This window comes from Electrona antarctica (assembly GCF_951216825.1).
Source record: "Electrona antarctica genome assembly, chromosome: 15".
Lineage (NCBI taxonomy): Eukaryota > Metazoa > Chordata > Actinopteri > Myctophiformes > Myctophidae > Electrona > Electrona antarctica.
The window spans coordinates 4,638,404-4,666,207 of NC_136796.1; the positions used below are offsets into that span (position 1 = coordinate 4,638,404).

The 27,804-nt window shown below is 44.9% G+C and overlaps 1 protein-coding gene across 1 annotated transcript; it reads right to left on the reverse strand.

Moving 5' to 3' along the window:
- On the reverse strand, positions 1-27,769 carry LOC306938157 (uncharacterized protein). Its single transcript, XM_079522188.1, has 8 exons — positions 27,211-27,769; positions 18,575-18,872; positions 17,323-17,623; positions 15,640-15,822; positions 14,379-14,584; positions 12,568-12,814; positions 3,741-4,008; positions 1-1,491 (listed from the first exon to the last, which is right to left on the reverse strand). The coding sequence occupies exons 1-8, from the start codon at positions 27,593-27,595 to the stop codon at positions 704-706; spliced, it is 2,676 nt and encodes an 891-aa protein (XP_079378314.1). The 5' UTR covers positions 27,596-27,769; the 3' UTR covers positions 1-703.
- Positions 27,770-27,804: the final 35 nt, after the last annotated feature.

Here is a 27,804-nt window from a genome sequence, read left to right on the forward strand (position 1 = left end):
TGAAGCATTTAGTCCTGTCCTCGAGCATCTTTTGGAGTGTCCCTTCCTTTTCTAGGGGAAGTTTTCCCTCTGGTTTTGCATATCAAACTTGCCTACCGGGCAGCACAGTGAAAATAGCACATCTTACATCGTGACGTGATACGACAGACCGGCTATTTTCACTAGTTTGGAGACCCAAACTAAATGTCTCTTTTGGGTCTCGAGCCAAACGGTTTGGGAAACACTGCTTTACAGAACCTGTGAAGTTCTCTGAGGCCTTTTTTCTGTTTCCATTATAACCACTACCAGTCATACAAAAAACCCACAAAAAACAAGAATAATTAAAAAGAAAATGCTTAAAAAAAAAAGCAGAAATATCAGATCCACAACTTCACAACGCTGTGCTGAGCTTGTAGATCTTCTAATTTCACGATATTTTAGAATTTGCGTAAGGGCTAGTACGATCTCCTGAGCAGGGCCCAAAGTTTCAGACTTTCCTAGAGCCTTTATGTGAAACCCAAGTCGTAGCGTTATGGAAACACATCCAGAACCATGTTGAAACACGTTTCATTGCACGGCACGGTTCACTTTAGTCCTTAGTCAAAAAGAGCCTCAACAGACTGGGTTTAGGGTTAACTAGGGTTTTAATTAACCCCCCAAACGAGAGTTAATTAAGGTTAATGAACCCCCAACCAGGGTCATTTTAGGGTTCGTTAATAATAGTTTACAGCTGGATGAAGTCTCTGTGAAGCGCCAGGCCCTCGTGCCGCCTCATCAGATCGGGCATGCCGAGCGGCCCACCGTCGTGTCTCCTCAGGTCGGGCATGCCCGCCATCGGCAGGCCGCCGTCCTTCCCCGGCTTGACGCCGCCCAGGTGCACCTTCATGTGGACGTCGCGCGAGCGCTTCTCCTGGTAGCTCTTGCCGCACACGCGGCAGCTGTAGGGCTTCTCGCCGCTGTGCGTCAGCAGGTGCTTCTTGAGGTCGTTCTTGGTGACGAAGGCCTTCCAGCACAGGTGGCAGCCGAACGGCTTGTCCTTCTTGTGGAAGCGCACGTGCGTCTCCAGGTAGCCCTTGGTGCTGAAGCTCTTGTTGCAGATGCCGCAGCTGTAGGGCTTCTCGCCCGTGTGCGTGAGCATGTGCGCGTTGAGTCCGCCCACCTGCCGGAAGGCCTTGCCGCACACGTGGCACTCGAAGGGCTTCTCGCCGGTGTGGATGCGCTTGTGCACCTCCAGCACGTGCGCCGACGCCAGGCTCTTGCCGCACACGTCGCAGGAGACGCGCGCGTTCAGCTTGTCGTCCGTGTGACTCTTGAGGTGCGTCGAGAGGGCGCCGTTGTCTATGAAGGCCTTGCCGCAGAACTCGCAGATGTACGGCCTCTCGCCCGTGTGGAGCTTCCGGTGGCGGCGCAGCGCTCCCGGCCGCGGGAAGCTCTTGTTGCAGACGGGACAGGTGTACGGCTTGACCCCCGTGTGGATCCGCATGTGAGTGTCAATGTTCTGGTAGGTCTTACCTGGAGGGGGCAACCATTATTCAATATTAGTGTACAATTAATTGTCATACAAATTACAGATTAACGATATAGGTGTGGTACAGTAAGTGTGTTTTTGTTCGTCGTGGCGTGCCCCCACGACGATTATATGAACATTTCGTCCCTGTTGGGAGTCCTTGGCATTTGTAGAATCGGCCTCAGGTCTTAATGGGTTATGTTATTTGACATATCTGCCCTGTGCAAGTTCCAATGTGCAATGAGGCCTAAGGGCTGTGATCATTGTGAAAACTATATTACTACTCTATATTCTGATAGAGTGCTTGTTCGGCAACAGGCTAGAGTTAGAGATCTCCCCCGTCTCTCCAGCTCTTCATCCCATTTAAACCTGACGTCGAAATTTAAAAAATGTCTTCTAAATCATGACAATTTTCTGAAAAACCTTGTTTCTATATCAGTGGTGCTCAATATTTCATGTCAAGGACCCCCTAGAATTATGTATTTGGCCGCTAGTGTTGCGCGGGTCAGGGTTTTTCATGACCCGCAGGTCACGCATGTGATAATAATCTGACTCGGCTCAGCCCGCCCCGCAGCACCACATCAATTTTCACAACTCGACCTGGCCCGCAACCCGCCATCATTAAATGCACGTCAAATATGTCTTTGAACGCGGCTTTTATTTGTCAAAAAAGGTGCTTCTAATCTAAACTGTCTTAAAGGCTAATAATATCACTGGCAAGCACGCATAGTCACGGGTGTTCCGACCACCGCATCGCATCGATGCCATTAATTTGTCACACACGTAGTGACATGGCAGATTGAGAGGAGACAGAGAGGTTGAGGGAGAGAAGAAAGACTCACCCGTGCGTCGCAGACATAGCCTACAGTATAACAACAGGACTGTCACTGCACAGACGCTGAAAGAAAACGCCACTAAAGACCTAAGAAAAACTATTTGAAAACGTTTGCGTTGTCTAACTTGTCCTCCTTGCACTTATAAACTCCACACACGTGCGCGCAAACAAACACACACACACACACACACACACACACACACACACACACACACACACACACACACACACACACACACACACACACACACACACACACACACACACACACACACACACACACACACACACACACACACACACACACACACACACACACACACACACACACACACGCTGAAGGAAGGGACTGCTGGTGGTTATAAAATATTTCACTCGCTCTGGAGTGAGTCAGAACTTAAGACTCAGTCAGAACACAAGAGGCAAGATGGAGTCCAACCATTAACTGATGACTTAAGTAGACATGAAACACAACTCACCACTGTTCAAGGACGCACAGGGAAAAGGTAAAAAAGGTTTAACAGAATGTCCGTTGTGGTGAGAAAAGTTGACAATGATAATTGTGTGTGGCGGCGGCCGCTCTACCGCTACGTGCCTGCGGGGTGTGCTCATGCACGCGCATTGGGAGCACGTGCGGCTGTGCGCTGTTTGGCGATTAATAGTTATTAATAATTGGAGAGAGGAGATATCAACCAGCACAGCAACACAACAATCCGGTAGGCTGCGCAAATTTCATCCCAGGACTCGTGGCGACAATAATCATTTGTAAAAATCACAGTATACATTATTTGACCCGCCTCAACCTGGCCCGCAAATAAAGTGAAAATGTCATGACTCGGCCCAGCCCGCCCCGCGGTTAACCCGCGGGACCTGCGGGTTACAGGTCGGCCCGCGCAACACTATTGGCCGCCGACCCCCATCTGAAAATATGTTGTTCCAGGGACCCCGACAGAAGCAAATATTTTAGTTAAAAATGTTCGCTCTGAAATATATATTCAATGATTTGCACCACATTTTCACGATATTTCACTGAGTGCCGCGCTATGAACTTGTAGGTCTGCTATTTTTCAATAGCTAAAGCATAACATAATGTTTAGAACACCAAAAGGTGTTCCCAGAATGGGTTAACCCACGAAGACCTGAGGCCGATCACAAATGCCTTCTAAAATCAGGTTTAGTTTTCTGAAAAAATATAATTTTGCTATATAAATTATACTGCTAAAATCTAAAATGGTTTTAATGGGCCAATTTGATGTTGCTTTCTTTCCTTTTTTTATAGCATAAATAGACGATCCACACATTTTTCAAACAGATGAATGGAAAAAATTATGGAGGGGGGGGGGGGGGGGGGGGGGCGATAAAATAATTGTGATTATCCCGAAATAATAATAATAGCTACCAGGCCGTTGTCTTTCTTACCGCATACGTGACAGATCTTGCCGCCGGTCTCAATGTGCGAGCGCAGGTGCTCCGTCAGACTCTCGTGCGCCGGCACTCGCTCCCCGCACACGCCGCAGCGCGACTCGGGGTCGTTGAAGTGCCTCTCGGCGTGCTTCCTCAGGTGACCTTTGCTCTGGAAGTTGTCGCCACACACCATGCAGCGGTGCGGAGGGCACAGCAGGTCCAGGTCGTCGGGGTCGGGAGCGCCGCCTCCGCCAACCTTGTCCAACTCCGCTTGTTCCAGCATCTGTTTAACAAACAGTGGTGGGAAAGAAAGGACTCAAATGTTTTACTCAAGGTGAAAGTGTCAATACTGCAATGTAAAAAAGAAAAAAAGAAAACTCCAATACCAGTACAAGTCCGGAATGATGTACTTGTGTAAAAGTACAAAAGTATTAGCAAATAGCATCAACATGTACATATATTGTCTATAGTACTCATTGCTATAGTCTCTACAGCTTTATCTTAACCCATTTAGGCCTGACGTCGAAAAAAAAAAAAAAAAGTCTTCTGAAAGAATATATATATTAAAAGATTTGTGCGCATTTTAACGATTTTTCAAAAATAGCAGACCTACAATCTCGTAGCGCGCCACTCGGTGGCGCGCTATGAGCTTGTAGGTCTGCTATTTTTCAATAGCTAAAGCATAGCATAATGCTTAGTTAAAACACCAAAAGGGGTTCCCGCCCAGAAATTAAAACAGAAAATGCAATTTCAGGTCGGGATACCAATGTTATCCAATCAGGATCAGGATAGAGAACTCAGTCGGGAATCAGGATACAGATGAACTCAGAAAGAAAACAACACCCTGTCCGCCTTACACAACTTTTATTGGTCATTTGAATATCATGCAAGCTTTGAAGATGGACAATTTTACTATTATTAGCGTCAGGTTTACAAAACAATTCCCTATTGGGTGTGTTAAAACCCAGAACGATATTTGGCCATTTCTGTGGAAATTCTTCTTTGAACAGAGACATAAGGGCAGCAACTTGAGTTGCCCAAGCAGAAACAAAAATAATCACGCCCGTGTGAAGTGAGGGGTGCTCTTATCATCGTACAATATCATGACGTAACATGTCAATTTGCTCAGACACATATGAAGTAAATTCTCCTATCATTGTCAATGGCATTTAATGTTTGGGTTAGCACAAAAAGCCGATTTGCTCAGACACATATGACGTAAAATCTCCTTTCATTGTCAATGGCAAATGTGACACGAGTTAGGACAAAAAGCTGTATATAGGAGAGCTAGCACCCCTCAATAATGGTCTGTCTCCTCTGTGACCAGATTAGCAGGCTTCCAAACAACAAGCTTCCATTTGTACATGTTTTACATCATTTGGAAGAATAGTGTGCTTATAGCTTGGGTTGTGTGAGAGAGCGTTGTGGGTTTAATGACAGACATAAACACAGGTTCTTCAATTCCCCTACCCGACAAGTGGCAAGGGCATTTATTAAATCAAAACTGTTCAGGGAAAAAAAAAAACTTAAAGTCTCTGTCCCTCTCTGGGAAATAAACTAAGTCCTCTGTCTGTAGAGAGCTCCTGCTCGGACTCAGGTTCCCAGTATGTCTGCATGTGTGATGTCTGCTTGCATATTGTTTTACAATTACATCTTGTCAGATCCATGTGTACATTGTCAATGTATTGCTGCATCTTGTTGGTGTGAGCTTGCTTTACTGGTAGAGTCCAAAGGGAAGCATGCACATCTCACAACACAAACAATTCCACAGGTGCTGAACAAAAGATACGTACAATGAAAAAGAAAGGCAGTCCGCACACTGTTCTGAAGCTCTTAGGGATACTTTATTTTAGAAGACACACTGAACAGGACTATGGAAAAGGGCAGTATGATTTTGAAATGCGATTAGGATATATTTTTCTTCATCACCATACCCATCACTGTCTGTAGTCGTCAGTGCAGTTGAACAATTTATTTTCACTCCAGCTTCACGATATACAGTGCAGGCAGCAGGGGCCGAGGGACAACAGAGAAGGCTGTGGAGGCCACGGGCGAGACTGACGAGGCAACAGTGGAAAGTGCTGGGGCTCTGGAGACAGTGGAGGAGACAGCTGCAAGGGGTGACAGAGGATAGATTGAGTTAAAGCTCAAAATACAAAAACACTGAGGCAGAAGCTACAATAAAAAGGATGACGAAGAAAAGCACGGTTCTTGTTTCTCATCAAAGGTTTACAACAGGGGTATTCAACTAGATTAGGCAGTGGGCCACAACTGTAGAAAGAGTGTGTGTGTGTGTGTGTGTGTGTGTGTGGGGGGGGGCACATGAACATAATTGCCCTGACATTAACGAGCATCAGCTGGACACCCACGCACACACACACCCTCTGCAGTGCTTGAGTCTAGTCTAAAGTGACTGGAGTCTCATTTCTCTCCAAGAGTCCTCAAATATGATGGAATATGATTTAAGGATAACTGTGATTATGGTAATCTCACATTCCATATTGCACACACTATACCTGCAACTTTCATTAGCCCTCCCTGAAAAAATATTTCGGAAAAAAAGAAGAAAAATAAAAAATTAAAATAAAGTACAGGGGCCACAAGAAAGATCACTGTGGGCCGCCAGTTGAATACCCCTGGATCACTGGAAACAACGGGTGTATTAAAAAAGAAAATATTGTATTAGTTGGCTAAGTACAATTATAATTCCGGGACAGCCACATTTCTTAGTTTTGCTTTAAAAGGTGGATGTCGAGACATTAGATGGGAGACGGTATGGCATTCCACATTATAGCAGTATAGTTGTATGACGCGTTTCCCCCATGTTTAAAACACAATGAGTGCCACCTGGTGGACAGAAAGTGTTGTACAGGTGCCAGAGAAAAGGGACAAATAAAAGGATAAATAAGCGTGCGAGCGTCCGCATGCACATCACGTGATAAAAATGAAATAAAAATAATAATAATAATAAAACACTGATTTTCGTGTTCTGCCACAGGAGGGTTGTCTAGATAAAAAACGGATTAAAATGTTTTGGCACCCATTGTGATAAGTTGTGTTGTGGGGGAGAACAAGGTAATGGCCAGCCAGCCATGTTCGAGTGCAGCACATCACTCTGGTGAAGTGATTTACCTGCAGAGGCTGCTGGGGGCACAGTGGAGGCCGAGGGGACGACCGTGGAGGAGGAGGCTGCCCCTGTGCACTTTTGGACATGTTTCACAATATTCGGCTGGGTTCTAGGCTCTCCACAGTAGCAGCAGTGGAAATGGGACGTCTTGATGCATACTCCATAACACCTGTACATTCGAAAATCTACAAAGAAAAAAATCCAGTTTACAATTATGCAACTATATTTGTACATTTTGGAAGATTTGGAACATTTAATTTTTTTTATCCCACGATTTTGTAACCCATTTTTCACCCCTGTGTCAATTATCTAATGTGATCCTGGGCTCTACACACCCTCCGCCAACCTAGTCCCCATATATGGGGGACATGGGGAGAGCAACGGACTTGAACTCATGCTTCCTTCATGCCTGTCCAAGTTGCTCCTTTACACCTGACAGGGGGGAGTTTCCCTGGTTGGACGTAGCGTGTGGAAGGAACACGTTATTCCAACCAGTTCCTTTCCCCTCCATCAGGCGCCCCGGCTGGCCAGGGGGAGGCAGTTTAGAGACCAGGATTACTGCATGTTTTTTGTGAGGGTACCTACCCTAGGAGACACGGGGAGAACATGCAAACTCCACACAGAAAGGCCCTTTCGCCAACCTCGCCTCGGGTATGGGCACTGATGACACGGAGGAGGAAACACGCCGCCAGCACCCACAGCGTCCCGAGCGGGAATCGAACCCAGGACCTTCTAGCTGTGAGGCGACAGCACTACCAACTGTGCCACCATGCCATGCAACATTTTATTTTGATTAATAAATACCTCCATGTTTAACGGCTGTCCTCCTGTGTGTCTGATGATGTGCCACAATTGGTCCATATTCCCCCACTTTGCTGCAGAATATGCATTTGTACTTTAGGCCTTCGCAAATGGGTGGTATAAGGGCATCGCCCGTATAAACAGTTGGGTGAATCTGGAAGCAAATGAGTAAATTTTTTATTTCATTTGTTTACAATTCAAACTGTTTTTATTTGTACTTCTAACATATCACATAAATGGAAGTAATTAAGCCTTAATCTTAATTAGTACTGCACGTCTTATTACTCAATTCAACCAACCAACTAGGCTTTGTTGTCTATCCAAATCTATAACATATGTGACCAGATTTGACTGAGGGACTGCCATTGGATCTTTTTTGTAATTTTCGTTTTTTTACGTCATGTGAAAGCAGGGAATCATAGCCTCAAATTGACATATTGGTTGTTCAGTTTGACCCACCAGTTTTGGAGAAATGGCTTATAGAGTAATGTCTTGCAGAAAACAGCGAGTTGAGAAAACAGGCTTGAAAGGGTCACTTATGTGGACTAACATTACTAGCCTGGCTAATAAGCCAAATAAGTCAAATCACACTGTCGTGTGGTATTTGAGTCTGGAGATGCTGTGTATGGATCTTGTTTCCCGGGGGGTGGGTTCAAACATTTTCTCTTTGACGCAATTGGTTAGAGGTACTGTCAGTCAAAGGTCTCAAGCATTGAATGTCACTGTACCAAAGCCCGCCCATATTGCATACCGTGTCCCGATTGGCCACACCAGTTCTCTGGTGTAGGAAATGGGCGTACAATTGAGCCTCTCCAGACCGTAATCCGCCGGCAGGCAATTTTGTTTTGCCAACGGCTGATTCGGTCTGGCTTATTAGCCAGGCTATAACATTACACCTAGCTACATATTTAAGCATTTATTTCATATTTACATGTCAATTTCAGCTCTGACATTTATTTCAGACATGCTCTAGTATGTGAAGAGTCTGCCTGTGCTATTAACTCATTTTGGATAAAAATAAATAAATTCAGTTTTTCTCTTCTGGTGAAAAGCTGAAGGCTGCACGATGGCAATCAAATCTGGTCACACATTTGATTACGTTACAGTACGTAGGGCAGACCTACTATTCCGGTAATACAACAGTATGTGTGTTTTTCAGCATCATGCTAAGTGCTGGTTAGAATCTAAGGCCCTCATTTATCAATTGAGTGTAAATTCTGCCCCAAATTCGAGTGTAGGATTCGTAGTACACCCACGTCGGGTCGGCATTTACAAAGTGATCGCAGACAGCTGTTTCTTCCTTAATTTCGTTCGGACGTTTATAAATGTGACGGCTGAAATCTATCTGGCACGCCCTATGAAATCAAGCCTCGCCCTCGTTTTTGCGACATGAACAACTGCAGTACGACCTTGGAAACCATAGTTACATGACGAAAAAAGTAAATAAAAAAGTCACCCCCCTCTCATACACACACAGACGCACGCACGCACACGCAACTTGCAAGTCCAACTGGTTTGTTGTAGCCTATCTTAAATAAATAAAGAACGAACACCTGTATGAATTAAATAAAGCTGTAGCTGCATGTAGTACCCTGTCTGTTTCTCCTCTCGCCTCGCTCGTTCACACTTCACACTTCACTATCGGCCGGGGCTACCCCCCCCCCCCCCCCCCCCCATGCTAATTTGCCCAGTCAATCATTTGATCCGCGCTACGCGCCTGCCGTGTGTTGTTAGTTGTAGCCTATATTAAATTATTAAAGTATTTATTCATTTAATATAGCCTACAACAATATATTAGTGAACGAAAATCTGAACCTGCATGTGAACAATGAATTAAATAACAAATAGGCGCACACACACGCTGCTGTTTTCCTCCTCTCCTGTCCTGTCTGTCTCTATCACTGTTCATGACACCGCGACCATGCACGTTTATGACAATCTATTTAGATTAGCCTACCTCGCTAGTCGCAGTAGTAGTCGGTGCAGTGGCTGGGCTATCAACTGACAATTATATAAATGTTCAGCCTAAACCAGCCTCATGTGGCACACTGGCACTGGTGGGCTGGCAGCCTGGCTGGGTGGTTTAGCCTATACCTAACTCCGATGCGGTCAGCGGTCCCCAATTTTGCGCTGGCACGCCGGCATGGCACATTTGGCATTCGAGCGACGCGTCGGGTTTATTAAACGAGGAGGAGATTGCACATAGGCTACTGTAACTCCAGAAAGACATCGGCCTGCTGTAGATTAGGCTACAGTAGGCTACCCAAGTTGGGACTCTCCGCAGCTGCAGCGCTGCACTCTCCAACGTCCCGTCATGGAAATATTTCAGCACAGACAGCCCAAATCCTCGCATGTATGCGCTCATCATGCAAAACACTGTTTAAATGGCTTACGCATCTAACTTGCAACATTGTTTTTAAATGCGCGATTTTAATTGCTTGCTTGTAAAGTTGGAAAGCTCCTACTAATTTCATATGACACAAAGACACATCGTTGATGTATTCCTTAACTTTTTTTTACTTTTTTACATTTAGCCCATATACATACCTATACAGTTTTATATAAACATTTTAGGAGTGAATACATATGTTTCGATGCCTGTGACAGCCTCTCAGCTGGTCAAACAATGCTGCTCCGCTGTTCTACGACAGAAAAACAGGTGAGGACAAAGCGTACGACAGCTCCCGACCAGACGTGGTTTTTGTCCTGGCTCAAGTTCAAAATCAAACGTTGGCGCAAATGGTAAATGCCGAAAATTGCGGTAATTTCGGCGTACACCCATATTTTGGCGTACGCACGGTTGATAAATGAGGGCCTAAGCATCTACGCTAAGCTAAACATGTCAATAATGAATTAGATCAGCTGGTAACACAAATTGGTATCGTTACCGACCTTAATAATCTATTGGCCTGTCTAAACATAGCATTATTATAATACAGCAGTAGTGTTTTTGCATCATGCTAATCAGTTGGACAGTACATTGTGTGTTATTAAAAAAATGACATATTTCAATCAATATAAAAATGTATGTCCAGAAAATAGTATGAGTATTACCTCTCAACGTCTTCTGCCATCTTGAAAGGAGGAGCATCATCTGACGCAATTCTTGTACTTGATTCTATTGGATAGTATGAGCCCTATAGGATCCGCCTCCCCCTCTTGCTTGTGCATGGAATTAGCCTGCCTGCCGTTCCAACTCTGGCCAGTAGGGTGGGGCGGCTTCAACGTTTTCTTAGATGCTCTGGGGGCTTGTTTGGCACCAAACTAATCTCTCAAGACAGATTCTGCTAACCGGCACCACTGCCCTGAACATGTAGCGTTGTTGTTAGTAGAAATAAACCCAGAAGCACCCAGGAGGAAGTTAACTAAGAAAGGGAAGGAGCCAAACAGAGTTCCTGTTTCTACACAAAAAAAAGATCACACCTGTGTGAAGTGAGGGGTGCTCTTATCATCATGCATCATCATACATCATCTCATTCTGGCCAATCACAATTTGCGTCCTCACTTTTCCATCTCCGTCTTCACTTTTCTGCCCTCGCTTTTATCTTCAATATGTACTTGTATGCTCAGCCAATCAAATCATCGCTATGGGGTGATCTGCCAATCACAAGCGAATGTTTGTGTTTACACAAACCCATAAAGCGGGGCATAGGAGGCCCCTCAAAAAAGGTGTCGTGCCCCCAGAAGCAAAAAGAAAAACCTCAAGGGGAAAAACACCCCCTTTCCTTTTACGTAATCAAATAGCTATACCACTTTCAAAGTCATTTTGACATCGTCTTCTTCTGGGGGGGACTGCCCATAACTTTGACTACGTCCCATTACTCGGACTACGGGCGGTTTGGGTTAGCGTCAGGGTTCGTAATGCGTGACTTGGACCAACGACTATAATGACCTGGCAGCTTTTGTCTCATCACTTCCAATTCCACTCGTTTATCCTGTACCCAGTATGAGTTCTCTCTCTCCTGATTGGACTAAATTGGTAACCCAGACCTGAAAATGCATTTTCTAGTTTACCAAAGAGCTAGTGAGACGGGGAGACCCCCCTGTTACTGAACACAAAAAAAGTTCCTATCACAAAATAGAGCAATTTAACACATTAATGGGTTAACACTTATCACTAGGGATGGAGCTTGTACATTTTTGAGTGGTGCAAACCACTCCAACAACTGGCTTTGTACCCGTGTACCCGTGTTTGTTCGTACCAAAAAAACGAGCATGGTTGCTATGGTTAGCAACCAAAAAAACGAGCATGGTTGCTATGGTTAGTATGTGACGTCACTGACATCACAGATATCACGTCAGAGTGAATCAATCTCCACTCCATCTAAACTGAATTCATGCGGAGAGTACTTATAACACAGATGCTTTCCTGGTTCTAATGTACAGTAACTATAACAATAAATGTGTAGTTGCACCACTCAGTTCACACGGGTGTGATTTTTATTGATAACGAGCACCTTATCGATCAGGCTTATCAAGCTGGGTTCTTATCGAGCATTTTCAAAGATGGGAGACGACAATAAATTGTGAACAGAACCAATTCAGGACATTTCTAACAGACAGAAGGCAATTGACCATTTTACTTTTGGAAAATAATATTGATGAAACTGTTAACTGGTTAATGTGTGTGTACCGTCACTTTAATAGCGTCATTTTGTTTACACGGGCAGCGCAATACACTTTTAGACCGACATGTTTGTGCCAGCGTGGGTGATTAGATTTATTTCTTGATCGCCTCTTGTCTTGATTGTTTAAACATGACATCATGATGCTCGATAACAGGCTTGATAAGCCCTAATTGATAGCGGGGACTCAATAAGCTTGTTATCAGGTTTTTTCGGGTATCAGGTTTCGAGCTCCATCCCTACTTATAACAACACACACATAAAATAACATAAAAATCACTTACTGTACCTTTAAGACAGAATCTCCTCCGTCCCCATCCTTGTCCAGGTCATCTCCGCCGTCACCTCCCCAGGACGGGTGACCCCCACCTCCTACTCCTCCTCCTACTCCTCCCATGTGTGACTTCAAACCTCCGCCCTTCCCGTACGCCTTGGCCTGACTGGTGCTGGCGTGCGCCGCTCTCTCCGCCACGTGCGTCTTCTTGTGTCTCCGGAGCGCGCCCGGGCGAGGGAACCGCTTGTGGCAGATGGAACAGCTGTAGGCCGAAGCAGAGGGCAGGTTCTGGTTTACTTGTTTGGCACATTTCATTTAACAGTTCTACTGCTTATTCCGTGTTTCCCGCATTATAATCAAAATTCCTACGCTGCCTGGATTGTTTTATTACCTTTAGATCATACGCTGAAGTATTTGGGTGTTTGATCTGTGAAAATCCGGTCCAGATCCGTACCTTAGTTTGTTTTTGGACGATCGCACCACCCGCCATCTTGCAAAGCAGAAAGGAGGGGGCTGGGAGGCTGTTGTAGTCATACAAAACCTCCGTCCGCTTGCATTGGACTCAATTTCCCAGAAGCCCTAGCAGCCCAGCATAAGTATCGATTTCCGGTTTCTTCGTCATAACATGAAGCTCTCTCCAGCCTTCTCCGCGGAACGACTGACTTTCTTTTTTATTATTAAAATTCGGCGATTTAGACACATAAAACAAATAGCGGGAAACGCGTAATAAGCAGGGCATATCGTTTGATCAATCAATTTAAGGCCCTGAAACTGTTTTAAAGGCGTAGTGCAACGGAAATGGTGGACATTTTATTCAGTAATACACTGATGTTATCTTGAATGGGAATAAAAACGGAGGATTTCTGTAATCAGTAGCAGCTGTGCTGCCAGTGCTGGACGGATGCAGAGATATGGGGAATTAAACGGGTGAGCTTCATTTTTATTGGCTTTTATCGATGTGGGCCTCGACACGTCATCACGCAGCACGTTTTCGTTTTCAGGAGGTAATAAAAAATATTTGTTATGGACGTTTGATATAAAAACACAATTTGCCCATTTTTTTGGCATCCATTGTTAGGTATGCCCATATGATGACCACGGATATGGTCTAAAAGGGTGAAAAACGTATTTTTCATTTCACTACACCTTTAAGCCATTAACCCATTTTGACCTGAGATCAGATTCTAAAAATGTCTTCTACATCCTGACCGTTTTCTGAAAAAGCTATGTTTCTATGGCAGTCGATTTTTCAAAAAGAGCAGACCTACAAGCTCGAGTGGCGCGCTACGAGCTTGTAGATCTGCTATTTTTCAATAGCTAAAGCATAACATAACACCAAAAAGGGGTTTCCGCCCAAAATGGGTTAAGACCTGGAACGCATCCGTGTCACCGTAGCTTTTAAACACTTATTTTTTTTTGTTTATTTGTGGCTTTCGCCTTTAATATTTGTATAGAGAGGCTGACAGGAAATGGGGAGAGAGATGGGGGGGTAACATGCAGTAAAGGCCGTCAGGATCGGGAGTCGAACCCACGGCATACTGCCAGACTTGGGCTACCGGCCAAGGTGCCTGGACCGCTGAGCCACGACCCAGGCCGCTTTTAACCACTTTATAACCATTATTTTATACTTTAGCTGTTGAAAAATAGCAGAACTAGAAGCTCGTAGCGCACCACTCTGTGGTGCGCTATGAGCTTGTAGATCTGCTATTTTTCAATAGCTAAATTATAACAATGTTTGAAACACCAAAACGGGTTCCCGCCCAAAATTCACAAAATCGCAAAAGTGAAATATCCCTTTAAAGAGGTGAGAGTTTTAGTTGTACTACCTGTAGGGTTTCTCTCCGGTGTGTCGTCTCATGTGCGTCTCCATGTTCTGGAAGACCTTGCCACAGATCTTGCACGGCCCGCTGGGCTCTCTGTGCGAGCGCAGGTGAGTGGTCAGGCCCTCGCCCGACTCAAACCACTCGCCGCACACCCCGCACGCGCACTGCGCCTCCTTGCAGTGGCTCAGCGCGTGTTTCCTCAGGAAGCCCTAACAAATGACATTTAAAAATCACATTACGTACATTAACCCATTTAGACCCGAGGACGATTCTACAAATGTGACCAGATTTGACTGAGAGACTGCCATCGCGCAAATTCCAGCTTTTCACCAGAGGAGAAAACCTTTTTTTTTGTTTTTTAATGCGTTTATACTAGCACAGGCAGACTCTTCACATACTAACGAAAAAAAAACGAAAATTCAAAAAAATCCAGTGGCAGTCCCTCAGTAAAATTTAGTCACAAATGCCTTCTAAATAGGTTTTCTGAAAAACCCATGTTTCTATGTCAGTCGTTCTCAAACATTTTCATGTCAAGGAAATGTTGTTCCAGGCAGAGTAATCTAGTAAGAGAGTAATGACACTCCCGTCATTGTAACAATGGAATGCGGAAGTGCTCATTCTATCTCAATGGAATAGTTCCAGCCATAGGAGCAATGTTTGGAACTATCGCTTTGCGGCGAGATCAAAGCGTGTCACCACTCTCTTACTAGGTTAAGTAAGAAGCAAAGATTTGAGTTAAAAATGTTCACTCTGAAAGAATATATATTCCAAATTTGCGCCACATTTTCACGATTTTTCTAAAATAGCAGACCTACAAGCTCGTAGCGCGGCACTCGCTACGTGCCGTGCTGGACATAGCACGGTACATTTTTAACTATATAGAAGACTAACCACTGGGAATCACTGAATGTCAATGAATGAGTGGATAACCAGACAGTGGCCTTGTGGTTAGAGTGTCCGCCCTGAAACTGGGAGGTCGGGGTTCGTTCGATCCCCGGCCGGGTCATACCAAAGACTGTAAAAATGGGACCCAATGCCTCCCTGCTTGGCACTCAGCATCAATGGGTTGGATTGGGGGTCAAATCAACTAATGATTCCCGAGCGCGGCGCAGGCTGCGGCTCACCGTCCCAAGAGATGGGTCAAATGCGGAGAACAAATTTCACTGCGGTAACGTCTGTGACTAATCGTACGACTTTGACTTGACTTTGAATGTGCAGAACATTAGTAACATAATAATAATAACATAATAGTGTAAATACCTACCTTGCTGTAAAAGGTGTCTCCACACACTCGGCAGTAGTAGTTGCCGATGCCCGGCTCCCTCTCCTGGTCGGAGGTGGTCTCACCGCCACCGCCCCCCTCCTTCCAACCCCCACCCCCCTCCTCCTCTTCGTCATCATCATCCTCACAGTGATCCTCCCCTTTATGAGTGTCTTTTATGTGAGCCTACACACACACACACACACACACACACACACACACACACACACACACACACACACACACACACACACACACACACACACACACACACACACACACACACACACACACACACACACACACACACACACACACACACACACACACACACACACACACACAGTCTTTTCTATGAGCCTGCAAAGGCACAGAGGATCGACAGAAAATGTAACCATTCAATCATTACACAGCATAGCGATTTTTTTATTCTTTCTCTGTCAAGTCCGTATATATACGTACGTACCCCCCAGCTAGGGGATGTTATTTCGTATATATACGGACCCCAACGTACACTCCGTGTATATATAATGGTTGAGCCCCACAGCAGCGTTTAACATTCATCCGGTTGCTATGCAACGCCTCCATCACCACCAGCTATGGGTCGTAAAATCTGATGTGCGTTTACCTCGGCTACAATTACAATTCATGAATGAATTTCGTGACGTAGAGGTACCACAAGACCAACAGCGCAAGGGGGGTACTATCATAGGAGCCAACCAATCATAGCAACGCTCGAGGGGTACTACCCGGAAGACCTCGTCGGTCTTCCACGTCCTTCAAAACGCCACTGAGCAACTTCTATTGAAATGAATTATAGCGGGGGGCGGGGCTGACGCTCCTCATCCGCTCTCTAGATATATTATAACTCTATGATCCTCACCTGTAGTTCCTCTCCTCCTCCGAACATCTCTCTAGAATCTAGAGAGATATATCTAGAGCAGGGGTTGTGCAAGTAGACCACATGACATTCCCCTAAAAACATATCATTTAAATGTAAAAAAACCCCGGCCTGGGCAGTCTGGCAGTGTGCCGCGGGTTCGACTCCCGATCCCGACGGCCTTTACTGCATGTCTTCCCCCCATCTCTCTCCCCATTTCCTGTCAGCCTACTACTGTCTGTCCCTCCATAAAATATATAAAATAAAGGCGAAAGCCACAAAAAAAAAAAAACATTAAAAAAAAATATATATATATAAAAAACCCTGTTTGGCATCTGCCACTTTAATTAAATAGACTTGATTAATTGATATAAAAAATGGCCTGCAGCTCAAACCCACAAAGCAATACTTGAGTTATATACAAGGTTTTCTAATATATAAGAAACCCTTCCAATTGACCTATACTATAGCTAAGCCCCTCCCCAAACTGCTATGGTTCAAACACAGCTACGCATAACATGGGTTATACAAACCTCTCCACCAATAGTTTTTATATGTGATAAAAAATTGTTTTAAAAAAAAAAACGCACATATTTTTCCAGTGCATATGGCAGGCCTTGTTGTCGGATTTGGAAGAGATTTTGAAGGTCTGGTTCCAAAAATGAACCAGTATTTAATGTGTAAAATCCATGATCTTCGTGGGTAGATCTTGTCGAGCCAGTCATTTTGAAAGTAGCTCTCAAGTCAAAAAAGTGTGGGCACCCCTGATCTAGAGTCTAGATGTATTATAACTCTATGATCCTCACCTGTAGCTCCTCTTCTCCTCTGAACATCTCTCCGCACACGTAGCAGACGCGCGGGTCTCTGGCGTGGATCTTCTTGTGTCTCCGCAGCGCGCCGGGCCGCGGGAAGCGCTTGTAGCAGACAGGGCAGCTGTAGGGCTTGACGCCCGTGTGACGCCGCATGTGGGTCTCCATGTTCTGGAAGCTCTTGCCACAGATGGAGCACGTGCCGCCCGCACCGCTGGTGTCCGACCGGTGGGACTCCATGTGCTCCGCCAGCGCCTCCCTGCCGTCCGGCGTGTCACCGCACACGCCGCACACACACCTGGGAGGAGAGATGGGTTGAGTTGATTTGGTGACATAAAAAAAAAAAAAAAAGAGTCAGAGAGCACTTTCCATCACAGAGGCATAATGTATAGATCAACGCTTCGACACAGAGTCTTCATCAGAATGTAAGGCTCTTAATCTATAAATAAAGTTGACTGCGAGCTTTGCAAAGTTACAGTGTGCAGACTTATCATTTTGATATCGCCTTATCCACTGTTGTTCACGGTCGTCCAGCGGATGTGCCAGCTTTATTCTTTTCTTAAATATCTCATGCTCACCTTGAAAGTCTGACCAATCACAGTAGCCAAACTAGTTCCGCTAGTCACAACATCGTGGTGGTGCAGAAAACCCAGAAGTGGGTCCCGCTACAGCGGTGCTTACAGAAAACCCAGAAGTGGGTCCCGCTACAGCGGTGCTTACAGAAAACCCAGAAGTGGGTCCCGCTACAGCGGCGGTGCTTACAAGCACTATAACAATAGGTCAGACGAGAGCTAGCCGCATACACAGCATTTAACATTACATCAATGTTACGTGCAAAACATCCAGCCGCGATCGCTCAATAGTTCACCGCGACGACATGTCGTTGTATTGAAACCTTCACGTGAAACCACAAGTGCTATTGCTACCCCAATCAAAAATATTGGATATATGTGTATGCTACATGGCCCGGTCCCATCAAACGTTACCACTCAAGGTAACGCAACGGAGGCTGTACAAGATCTCCACAAAAGTGTACTCGTTTCCTCATGCAGATTGACTACTTTCGCTGTTTGATAACTTTGATTTGTCGTAATGTTGGTCCTAATAACACTTAAATTCATTGCTAAGCTGAGGCGGGGAAGAGGGGCTGCTTGAAAAAGACCACATGACGGAGATCTCCGTCATCTGCGGTGAAGTGTTGGATTAGACTTGGCGGATATCTCCGTCAACGGCAGGGAACGTTAATTACCCGGCATTGTCCATGTGCGTATCGGCTGCGTGCTTAACGAGGTTGGTTTTGTGTCGGAAAGCTTTCTTGCAGAGCAGGCAGCTGTGGTTGGGCCGCTGGCCGCGCCCCCTCGTCCTCTTATAGGTCCGTTTGGCCAGGGCTCCGCCCCCCTGGCCGTCGATGTCGTTGGATTGGCCGACGGAGCAGGACGACGACAGGGCGTCGCCTCCGGGTGGCACCGCCGCACCGTGGTTCTGGTGCAGCGGCAGAGACTGATTCTGATCACTGGCCCCGTATGGTGGGAGCTGGAACTGCAGATCTGGAGACAAAAGATACAAAAGGCATAATTATAAAACAAATAATTAATTCAAAATAACGCATCATATTTATCAAGAATAAAGATGTTTATGAATAATATATTCATACATCATTTAAAATGAACATCACGAACTAAACCTTTTATCAGAGAAAGATTTATGAGAAATTAATTTACACTCATGATATTTTGTCCAGACTTTAACTGTCCAGATAGATAGTGACAGACAGACAGACAGACAGACAGACAGACAGACAGACAGACAGAAGATGAGGTAAGGTGCATGTCAAATCCTCATGTTTTGTATAAAGGGAATCAAATGGACCTGCAAGGGTGCATTTGGTTACCATTTGCAGACTCTTCTGAGGGGGGACGGGTGTGATGTGACTCGTTGTAGGGTGGGTGTTATGGGGGAAGGGTGGACCCTTATGGGTCCATTTGGTTCCATTTGCACTCTCTTCAGAAAATGCATTTTCAGGTGGGTCGGCAATTTCATCCAAATCAGGATAGACTAGAGAGTATCCATGTATCAGCTTCAATTTCAGTGTTCCAGTTCTGAATTTGTCTGCTAATTTTTTCACTTCCAAATTCACTTGTTTAGCCTGTATCGCCTTGTAGCACAGTCTACTATACAGACTAAGTCAAATGGAGATCAGTCGATTGAAACTTTAAGGGCCTTGCAAACGTGAAGCGAGGAACGCAGGCGTTGTTGCCTGGATCAACACAGGTCTCCCTCCAGGTCTGTTGAAGAGGGGCGCGACAACGCATGCGTAAAAAAAAAGCTAAACAGAATCCAGGTCTGGTGAGTCGCGGGCGTGTGCGCGTAACGAGCACGCTCGCAAAACAAATTCACGGGACCACGCTCACGTAAATACGCTTGCGTTGTCGCACCGCGACTTCTCAGATCAAAAACGCAGGTCTCATTGAAAATGAACTATAGGCGCGTTGTATTATCGCTCCCCGTCTGCAAGGCCCTTAAGGTGTCAAAATGTTGCTGAATGCCATGCTCTGAGTCTCCACACTGACAAACAGGAAGGCAGACAGACACCGCATTGACAGTCGGCTACTACGGTTTGACGTTTGCTTTTCAACAACACACACATGAAGTTCACACGTGCATGTTAAAATCATTTGAGAAATCAAAGCAATAAAGCACAATAAAAAAGCAGGCTTACAGGACATAGGCACATGGTTATACTTTAAACAGTGGTTAAACTTTAACTAAAAAGTAATTAGACTATTTTTGGTTATCGTATCGTTCTTCTCATTTAATGTTAAATCGATAAACACACTGCAAGCCTGCAGCCGTCGACAGCTGCGATACACACAGAGCCATAACTCCATTTTGTTTCAACTAATGATCAACAATGTGTTATCAATATTATAGAATGATTAGCAAACATTGCCCACAGCGGCCTGTCGTTTCAGGTAGGCTACTCGCCACATTGTGCACTCCGCAAAAGTAATCCAACATCATCATCATCATCATGATCTTCAATTGATAACATGGTCATTCTATCCTGCATATCGGGGCGACTGTGGCTCAGGAGGTAGAGCAGGTCGTCCAATGATCCATGGGTCGGCGGTTCGAATCCCGGCTCCTCCTGTCTACATGTCGAAGTGTCCTTGGGCAAGACACTGAACCCCAAATTGCTCCCGATGTGCTGGTTGGTACCTTGCATGGCTTCCGCCGCAATCGGTGTATGAATGTGTGTGTGAATGGGTGAATGTAATGCACTATATGTAAAGCGCCTTGGATAAAGGCGCTATATAAATGCACCATTTACCATATCCATTATCCTATGATTTAGGTGGAGAATGAGCACAGTAGCACACACATGCTTTTGCCATGGTGAAAACCAAACCGAAAGGCAGCCGTCATAGAATATCAGCAGTTTATTTTTAACAGACCTTTACATTATAAAGGACTTTGGACAATAGCAGGCCAAAGTGCTTACAGAACTATAGCCTGTAACACTCAGTGTTAATGTATATTTTGCTTTAACCCATTTTGGACTGAGGTCGATAAAAAAAGGCTTCTAAATCAAAAAAAAATTCTGAAAAACCCATGTTTCTATGTCAGTGGTGCTCAACCGTTTTCATGTCAAGGACCCCCCGAATTATCTCTCAAAATATGTAGTTCCAGGGACGCCCCAGAAGCAAATATTTTAGTTAAAAATGTTCGCTCTGAAAGTATATATATTCAATGATTTGCGCCACATTTTAACGACTTTTAAAAAATAGCAGACCTACAAGATCTACAAGCTCGTAGCGCGCCACTCGGTGCTTGTAGATCTGCTATTTTTCAATAGCTAAACTATAACATAATGTTTATAACACCAAAAGGGGTTCCCGCCCAAAATGGGTTAAGAGAATAGCTGACACTACAGCTGATAAAAAGTGTTCGCGCAACATTCTTTCCACCTTCTGGCGTTTGAATGAAAGACACACACAAACGGGCACACACTTTACTGTGTCTGCATTTTGAGCTGCAGACATAATAGCCTACCATACAGTCTGTACGCAGAATAAAAACCACTCTCTTTCTCTCTCTCTCATATTAGCAGGCAACAGTGCAGCACTATCTCTCTCTTTCTGTTTCTGGCACAACAGCGCCACTTTTGCCCCTACTGCTACTCGTAGTCACACACATAGGTTAACACGAGTCGCATAGGTTAACACGGACATTGCTGTTCCTTGGAGTGGTTGCACCACTCAAAAACCAACATACGACAGAAGGAAATGTAGCCTACTGCTCCTTGCATAGGCTAAACACTAAAACAGCAAACCAGAGAGATCTACCACCTCTGTCTAGCCCCCTCAGCGCCACTCCGCTGCTATTGACAATTTGACGTCTGAGAACCAACGCCGTGTGGCGTGTACACACACCTCACACACTATAACACTGAGATAACACACTATAAACACACACACACACACACACAATCGTTAATACAGACTCTTTCCAACACTTGCATCAATGCCAGCGCTGGGCCAGTGTGTTCGAGCTTAACCCATTTTGTGGCGGGAACCCCTTTTGGTGTTTTAACTAAGCATTATGTTATACTTTAGCTATTGAAAAATAGCAGATCTACAAGCTCATAGCGCGCCACCGAGTGGCGCGCTACGAGCTTGTAGGTCTGCTATTTTTGAAAAATGGTAAAAATGCGTCAGGCCTAAATGGGTTAAAGGACAACTTTGTTTTTTCAACCAAGGTTCATTTTTGAGGTTGTTATTAGAGAAAGTAAAAGATGAGTGTTCTTTTTTTCTTTTTACATACTGTGTGTCGTAGGCTCAATATGTCCGTTTGTCACCTCCCCCTCCCCATTCAATAGATCCCGTGTTCATTCGTGGCCAGGTCTAGTAGGACTATAATAAATAATAATAAAGAAATCGCCGTAACATTTTGTACAAAAATAAATACTTATTTATTTAGCTACTTGGTCGAATGCCCCCCTCCCCCCTGTCAAAAACATTTAAAATCGATAAAACGAAAGCAAGCAGCAAATGGAAATTTTTAACAACTTTTACTTTCTCTAATATCAACCTAAAACATGAACATTGGTTGAAAAAAAGGGGGAAGAAATAGTTGTCCTTTACGCTTTGGTTGTGTGTATCAGCATGTGTTAAATGTCACAGACATTATTTTCTTTTTTTCTGTTTGGGGAAAGTCAGATTTTTCCCCTCCAGAATGTGTACAAATGGAACCAAATGGACCCTAATGGAGCCAGGTACATTTGATCTAAAAGGATCAAAAAGCCATCTTTCATTTGGTCTCTAGACTTTAATGACGTCATTTTGTCCTAAGTGCAGGAAATGGCTTTAAATGGACTTCTGAAAGAAAAGAGAAAAAATGAAACACAATCACTGCAAAATCCTCCGTGTTGATTCAACTCAGATGATGTACAAATGGAACCAAATGGACCCGTAAAAGGGTCCCCATCACACCCATCCTTCAAAGAGTCAATATCACACCCATCCCTCACAAGAGTGTAGAAAAAAAATGGAACCAAATGGACTCGTAGGGGTCCATTTGGTTCCATTTCTACACTCTTGGGAGTTAAATTAACACTGAGGTTTTGCCGTGTGCACCCTCCCCCCTTCCCAGTAAAACATACTGAGGAATGCAATAAAAGAACACCTCTTAAAATCCATCTGGTTCAGCCCACACTGTAAAAATCCTCAGCGTTAATTAACCCATTTCTGACTCTCTCCGAGGCCCCTTTTCCACCGGAGTTGAACCAGTTAAACAATATGTCAATTTCTATTGCATTGTATATTAACCCATTTAGACCTGAGGCCGATTCAAAACAAAAAAAAAAGTCTTCTAAATCCTGACAGTTTTCTGAAAAACCTATGTTTTTGTGGTATGTCAGTGAATGGTGCTCAACCTTTTTCATGTCAAGGACCCCCAGAATTATCTGTATGTGGCCACAGACCCCCATCTGAACATATGTTGTTCCAAGGACCCCCAGAAGCAAAGATTTGAGTTAAAAATGTTCGCCCTGAAAGAATATACAGTATATTCAAAGATTTGTGCCTCCTTTTCACAATTTTGTAAAAGAAAAAGCAGATCTACAAGCTCGGCGGTGCCGCGCTATGGGCTTGTAGATCTGCTATTTTTCAATAGCTAAACTTTAGCTATTGAAAAATAGCAGATCTACAAGCTCATAGCACTTTAGCTGCTAAAGTATAACATAAAGCTTAAACACCAAAAGGGGTTCCTGTCCTGAATGGGTGAATACAAATTAATATGTATTTGGCTGCGGACCCCATCTGAAAACATGTCGTGCCAGGCAACCCCATAAGAGAAGATCTGTGATTTAACAAAAGTGACAAATCATTCCAAATCATGTCTGAAAAATGTTTCCAAAATAGCCGATCTACAAGCGTAATCTGCTATGTTGTTGAACTTGCAAGCGTGTAGATTCTACTAGATTGTGCTTTGTTCAAGATTCAAGATTGCGGGCCGTATTTTCATCAGTGCTAAAGCCCTTATCTCTAAACTTCTTTGCCTTTTGTTACTATTTTGAAAAACATATTCCAATTGTTCAACTAGCCGACCTACTTCAACATGTGAGCATCAACACGTGTACACGTTAGCTCCGTCGAAAAAAGGGCCCAAAGTGCCTAAAGTTCTAAACTACTGTATTCCTCATCCTGCTGGGGACCACCTGGAGGCTGGAACCCCCTCAAGGACCACCTGGAGGCTGGAACTCCCTCAAGGACGAGTGTGAAACGCTGAGGAAGGCCTGCGTGCCGAAACGCGTTCCGTTTCTCTAGGTGCACTGCTGCTGCATGTGTTTTCATGAAATAAAGAAACTCAAACTTTATACAAGAGAGTGCAGATTTTTTCCATTACCCCCTCAATGACATCCCAAAGGCCTCAATGACTGCCTGGGGGTCCCCAAGGCCCCACTTTGAGGAACACTGGTTTAGTGAGCTTTGACGACAGCAACAACAACCAATTCATCTTCTCCTAAATAGGCGGCAGGCCTGTCACAATGATCGAATCACAATTATTTGAGATCATCAGTACAACCACGGTCTGATACTGTTGTACTGGGAGGTGGGAGCTGACCAGTACAACCACGGTCTGATACTGTTGTAGTGTGAGCTGACCACTGTGACCAGTACAACCACAGTATTATAATATACTGCTGTACTGGGAGCTGACCAGTACAACCACAGTCTGATACTGTTGTACTAGGAGCTGACCAGTACAACCACAGTCTGATACTGTTGTACTAGGAGCTGACCAGTACAACCACAGTCTGATACGGTTGTACTAGGAGCTGACCACTACAAAGACAATCTGATACTGTTGTACTAGGAGCTGACCAGTACAATCACAGTCTGATACTGTTGTACTAGGAGCTGGCCACTACAAACAGTCTGATACTGTTGTACTAGGAGCTGACCAGTACAATCACAGTCTAATACTGTTGTACTGGGAGCTGACCACTACAGACAGTAATACTGTTGTACTAGGAGCTGGCCACTACAAACAGTCTATATATATATATATATATATATATATATATATATATATATATATATATATATATATATATTGATACTGTTGTACTAGGAGCTGACCACTACAAACAGTCTGATACTGTTGTACTAGGAGCTGACCACTACAAACAGTCTGATACTGTTGTACTAGGAGCTGACCACTACAAACAGTCTGATACTGTTGTACTAGGAGCTGACCACTACAAACAGTCTGATACCGTTGTACTAGGAGCTGACCACTACAAACAGTCTGATACCGTTGTACTAGGAGCTGACCACTACAAACAGTCTGATACTGTTGTACTAGGAGCTGACCACTACAAACAGTGATACTGTTGTACTAGGAGCTGACCACTACAAACAGTCTGATACTGTTGTACTAGGAGCTGACCACTACAAACAGTCTGATACTGTTGTACTAGGAGCTGACCACTACAAACAGTCTGATACTGTTGTACTAGGAGCTGACCACTACAAACAGTCTGATACTGTTGTACTAGGAGCTGACCACTACAAACAGTCTCATACTGTTGTACTAGGAGCTGACCACTACAAACAGTCTGATACTGTTGTACTAGGAGCTGACCACTACAAACAGTCTGATACTGTTGTACTAGGAGCTGACCACTACAAACAGTCTGATACTGTTGTACTAGGAGCTGACCACTACAAACAGTCTGATACTGTTGTACTGGGAGCTGACCACTACAAAGACAGTCTAATACCATTCATTGGCCAATGAGCAGCTTCACTGGAGCACTGTGCCTTGCTCAAAAGGCACTTCAACAGTGTTGAAGTGAGCTTAGTCCCTTCACAGATTTCCCTGCCGGTCCAGAGAATCAAGCCGGGAATCTGTCGGCCACAAGCACACTTTTCTAACCTTCAGGCCACCGCTGCCCCGCACCCCACCGCTGCCCTGCACCCCAGTCACAAATAATAAGCCGCTTTCTTTCTCATCCGACAGGGGGGAGTTTCCCCAGTTGGACGTAGTGCGTGGAATGAACACGTTATTCCAACCAGTTCCTTTCCCCTCCATCAGGCGCCCCGGCTGACCAGGGGGAGGCAGTTTAGAGACCAGGATTACTGCATGTTTTTTGTGAGGGTACCTACCCTGGGGGACACGGGGAGAACATGCAAACTCCACACAGATAGGCCCTTTTGTCAACCCCACCTAGGGTATGGGGCCTGGGCACTGATAACGCGGAGGTGAGAACACGCCCCCCAGTGCCCACAGTGTCCCCAGCAGGAATCAAACCCAGGACCTTCTAGGCGACAGCACTACCGACTGCACCACCGTAATCTTGTTCTTATTATGATGTTTACAAACAACACCAGCGTAAGATGACATGTTGACAAAGCATTACGACAAATTAGTTTAATCATTTGAAATTCAAATATGTGTACCCTGCCTGGTCTATGTTGTTGTTTTAAGTTCAGTTTTAAGATCAATTTGATTGACTTTAGTCAAATAATCCTCATCTCAACTATTAACAAAACACAATCCTGATTATAAGCAGTCGATACAAGTTCCATATCTGATAGCTCAGTGGTTAAGAGGTGTAGCACATGACAGAGTGGGTCTCAGGTTCGATTCCCACGCAGACCATTGCTGCATGCCACTCTAGTTTCTGACTCTCTCTCTCTCTGTTTACACTGTGGCTGTCAATAACAGGCAAGAAAGAAAATCGCTACAAGAGATGCTACAAGAGATGCATTATACCATTACGAATGCATTATTACAATATTAAAATAATAATGCACATTACAACATAGATACGTAGGGTAGGCTACTAGGCTATAATACATGTATTGACTGGTGGTTGAATGGACACCTACTGCATGGTCCCAGGACAGTAGGCCTACTATAGAGCATTGATACAGTACAGTAGGATATGTAAGTAATAAGTAAATTAACTGGTTTTGAGTACAGTATGTATACCGGTACCAGTACAGTACATCAGTATAAAATGGCGTCTGGTCCTCCCAGTGGGTAATATATATAAATATATATAACTACATTACACTGCGTCGTACCACTGTGCAAGTGCACAAAAAGAGAAGATCTACAAGCTACCAACGCGCCGCTCGCGGGGCATCGATAGCTTGTAGATCTGTGCTCTTTTTTCCGCTCGAGACTGTAGTAGAGAGAAGGGGAAAAAAAGAGGAAAAAAATAAAAACTAGCGACACCTACCGCTATGCATTATGGGTCTATGTGTATATAAAAAAAAGAAAAAAGAACAGCGATAAATCAACAAAGCGGCATTAAAAATAAATAAAATGATTACGAATACTAAACAATTAAAATAAAGCATTGTTAAAAACCTGGTCTGTGCATCTTGTTGTGCGGCTTGACCACGATGTCGAGCAGCTGCGCCTCGTACACGTCCATCTCGCGCTGCACCAGACCCACGATGATCTCCGCCGCGGCGGACAGCCGCTCCGACACGAACAGGCGCACGGACACCGTGGCGTCGGCGGCCCCGGACCCCGGCCCGAGGAGCCCGGCTCCGCCACCGGGGCCGGGCCCCCCGCCGGGAGGCCCCTGTCCCCCGGCAGGACCGCCGATCCTGCCGCCGCCGCCGCCGGGGTGGTGGTGGTGCTGCTTCTCCATGACGGACCAGATCTCGTCTCCCACCAGGGTCAGCTGCTCGTTGACGGAGAGCCGCAGGCTCTGGATCTTACACATCTTTAGCCCTTCGATCGACATCTTGGTTTGTTGTTATTGTATTTCCTTTCTTGTTATTGTTTTTTTTTGTTTTGTTCTCCTATAAATCCAACACTGCGGCGGCGACGAGAGGAGAGCCTTTGTTCCTCCTCCTCCTCGCTCTCTCTCTCTCTCTCTCTCTCTCCTGGGTCTGCCAGGGTCTCCCTCTCGCTCTCTCTCTCCTGCTCCTGGGTCTGCCAGGGTCTCTCTCT

Bases quoted from the DNA above. Each gene is read 5' to 3' on its own strand.
- LOC306938157 (XM_079522188.1), bottom strand. From the start codon at position 27,595: ATGTCGATCGAAGGGCTAAAGATGTGTAAGATCCAGAGCCTGCGGCTC. The intron at 17,624-18,574 runs GTAATTAACGTT...CTCTCCTCCCAG, and splicing joins ACGCACATGGACAATGCCGG to GTGTGTGTGCGGCGTGTGCG. The intron at 4,009-12,567 runs GTACAGTAAGTG...TTTGTTAAACAG, and splicing joins GAGGAGATTCTGTCTTAAAG to ATGCTGGAACAAGCGGAGTT.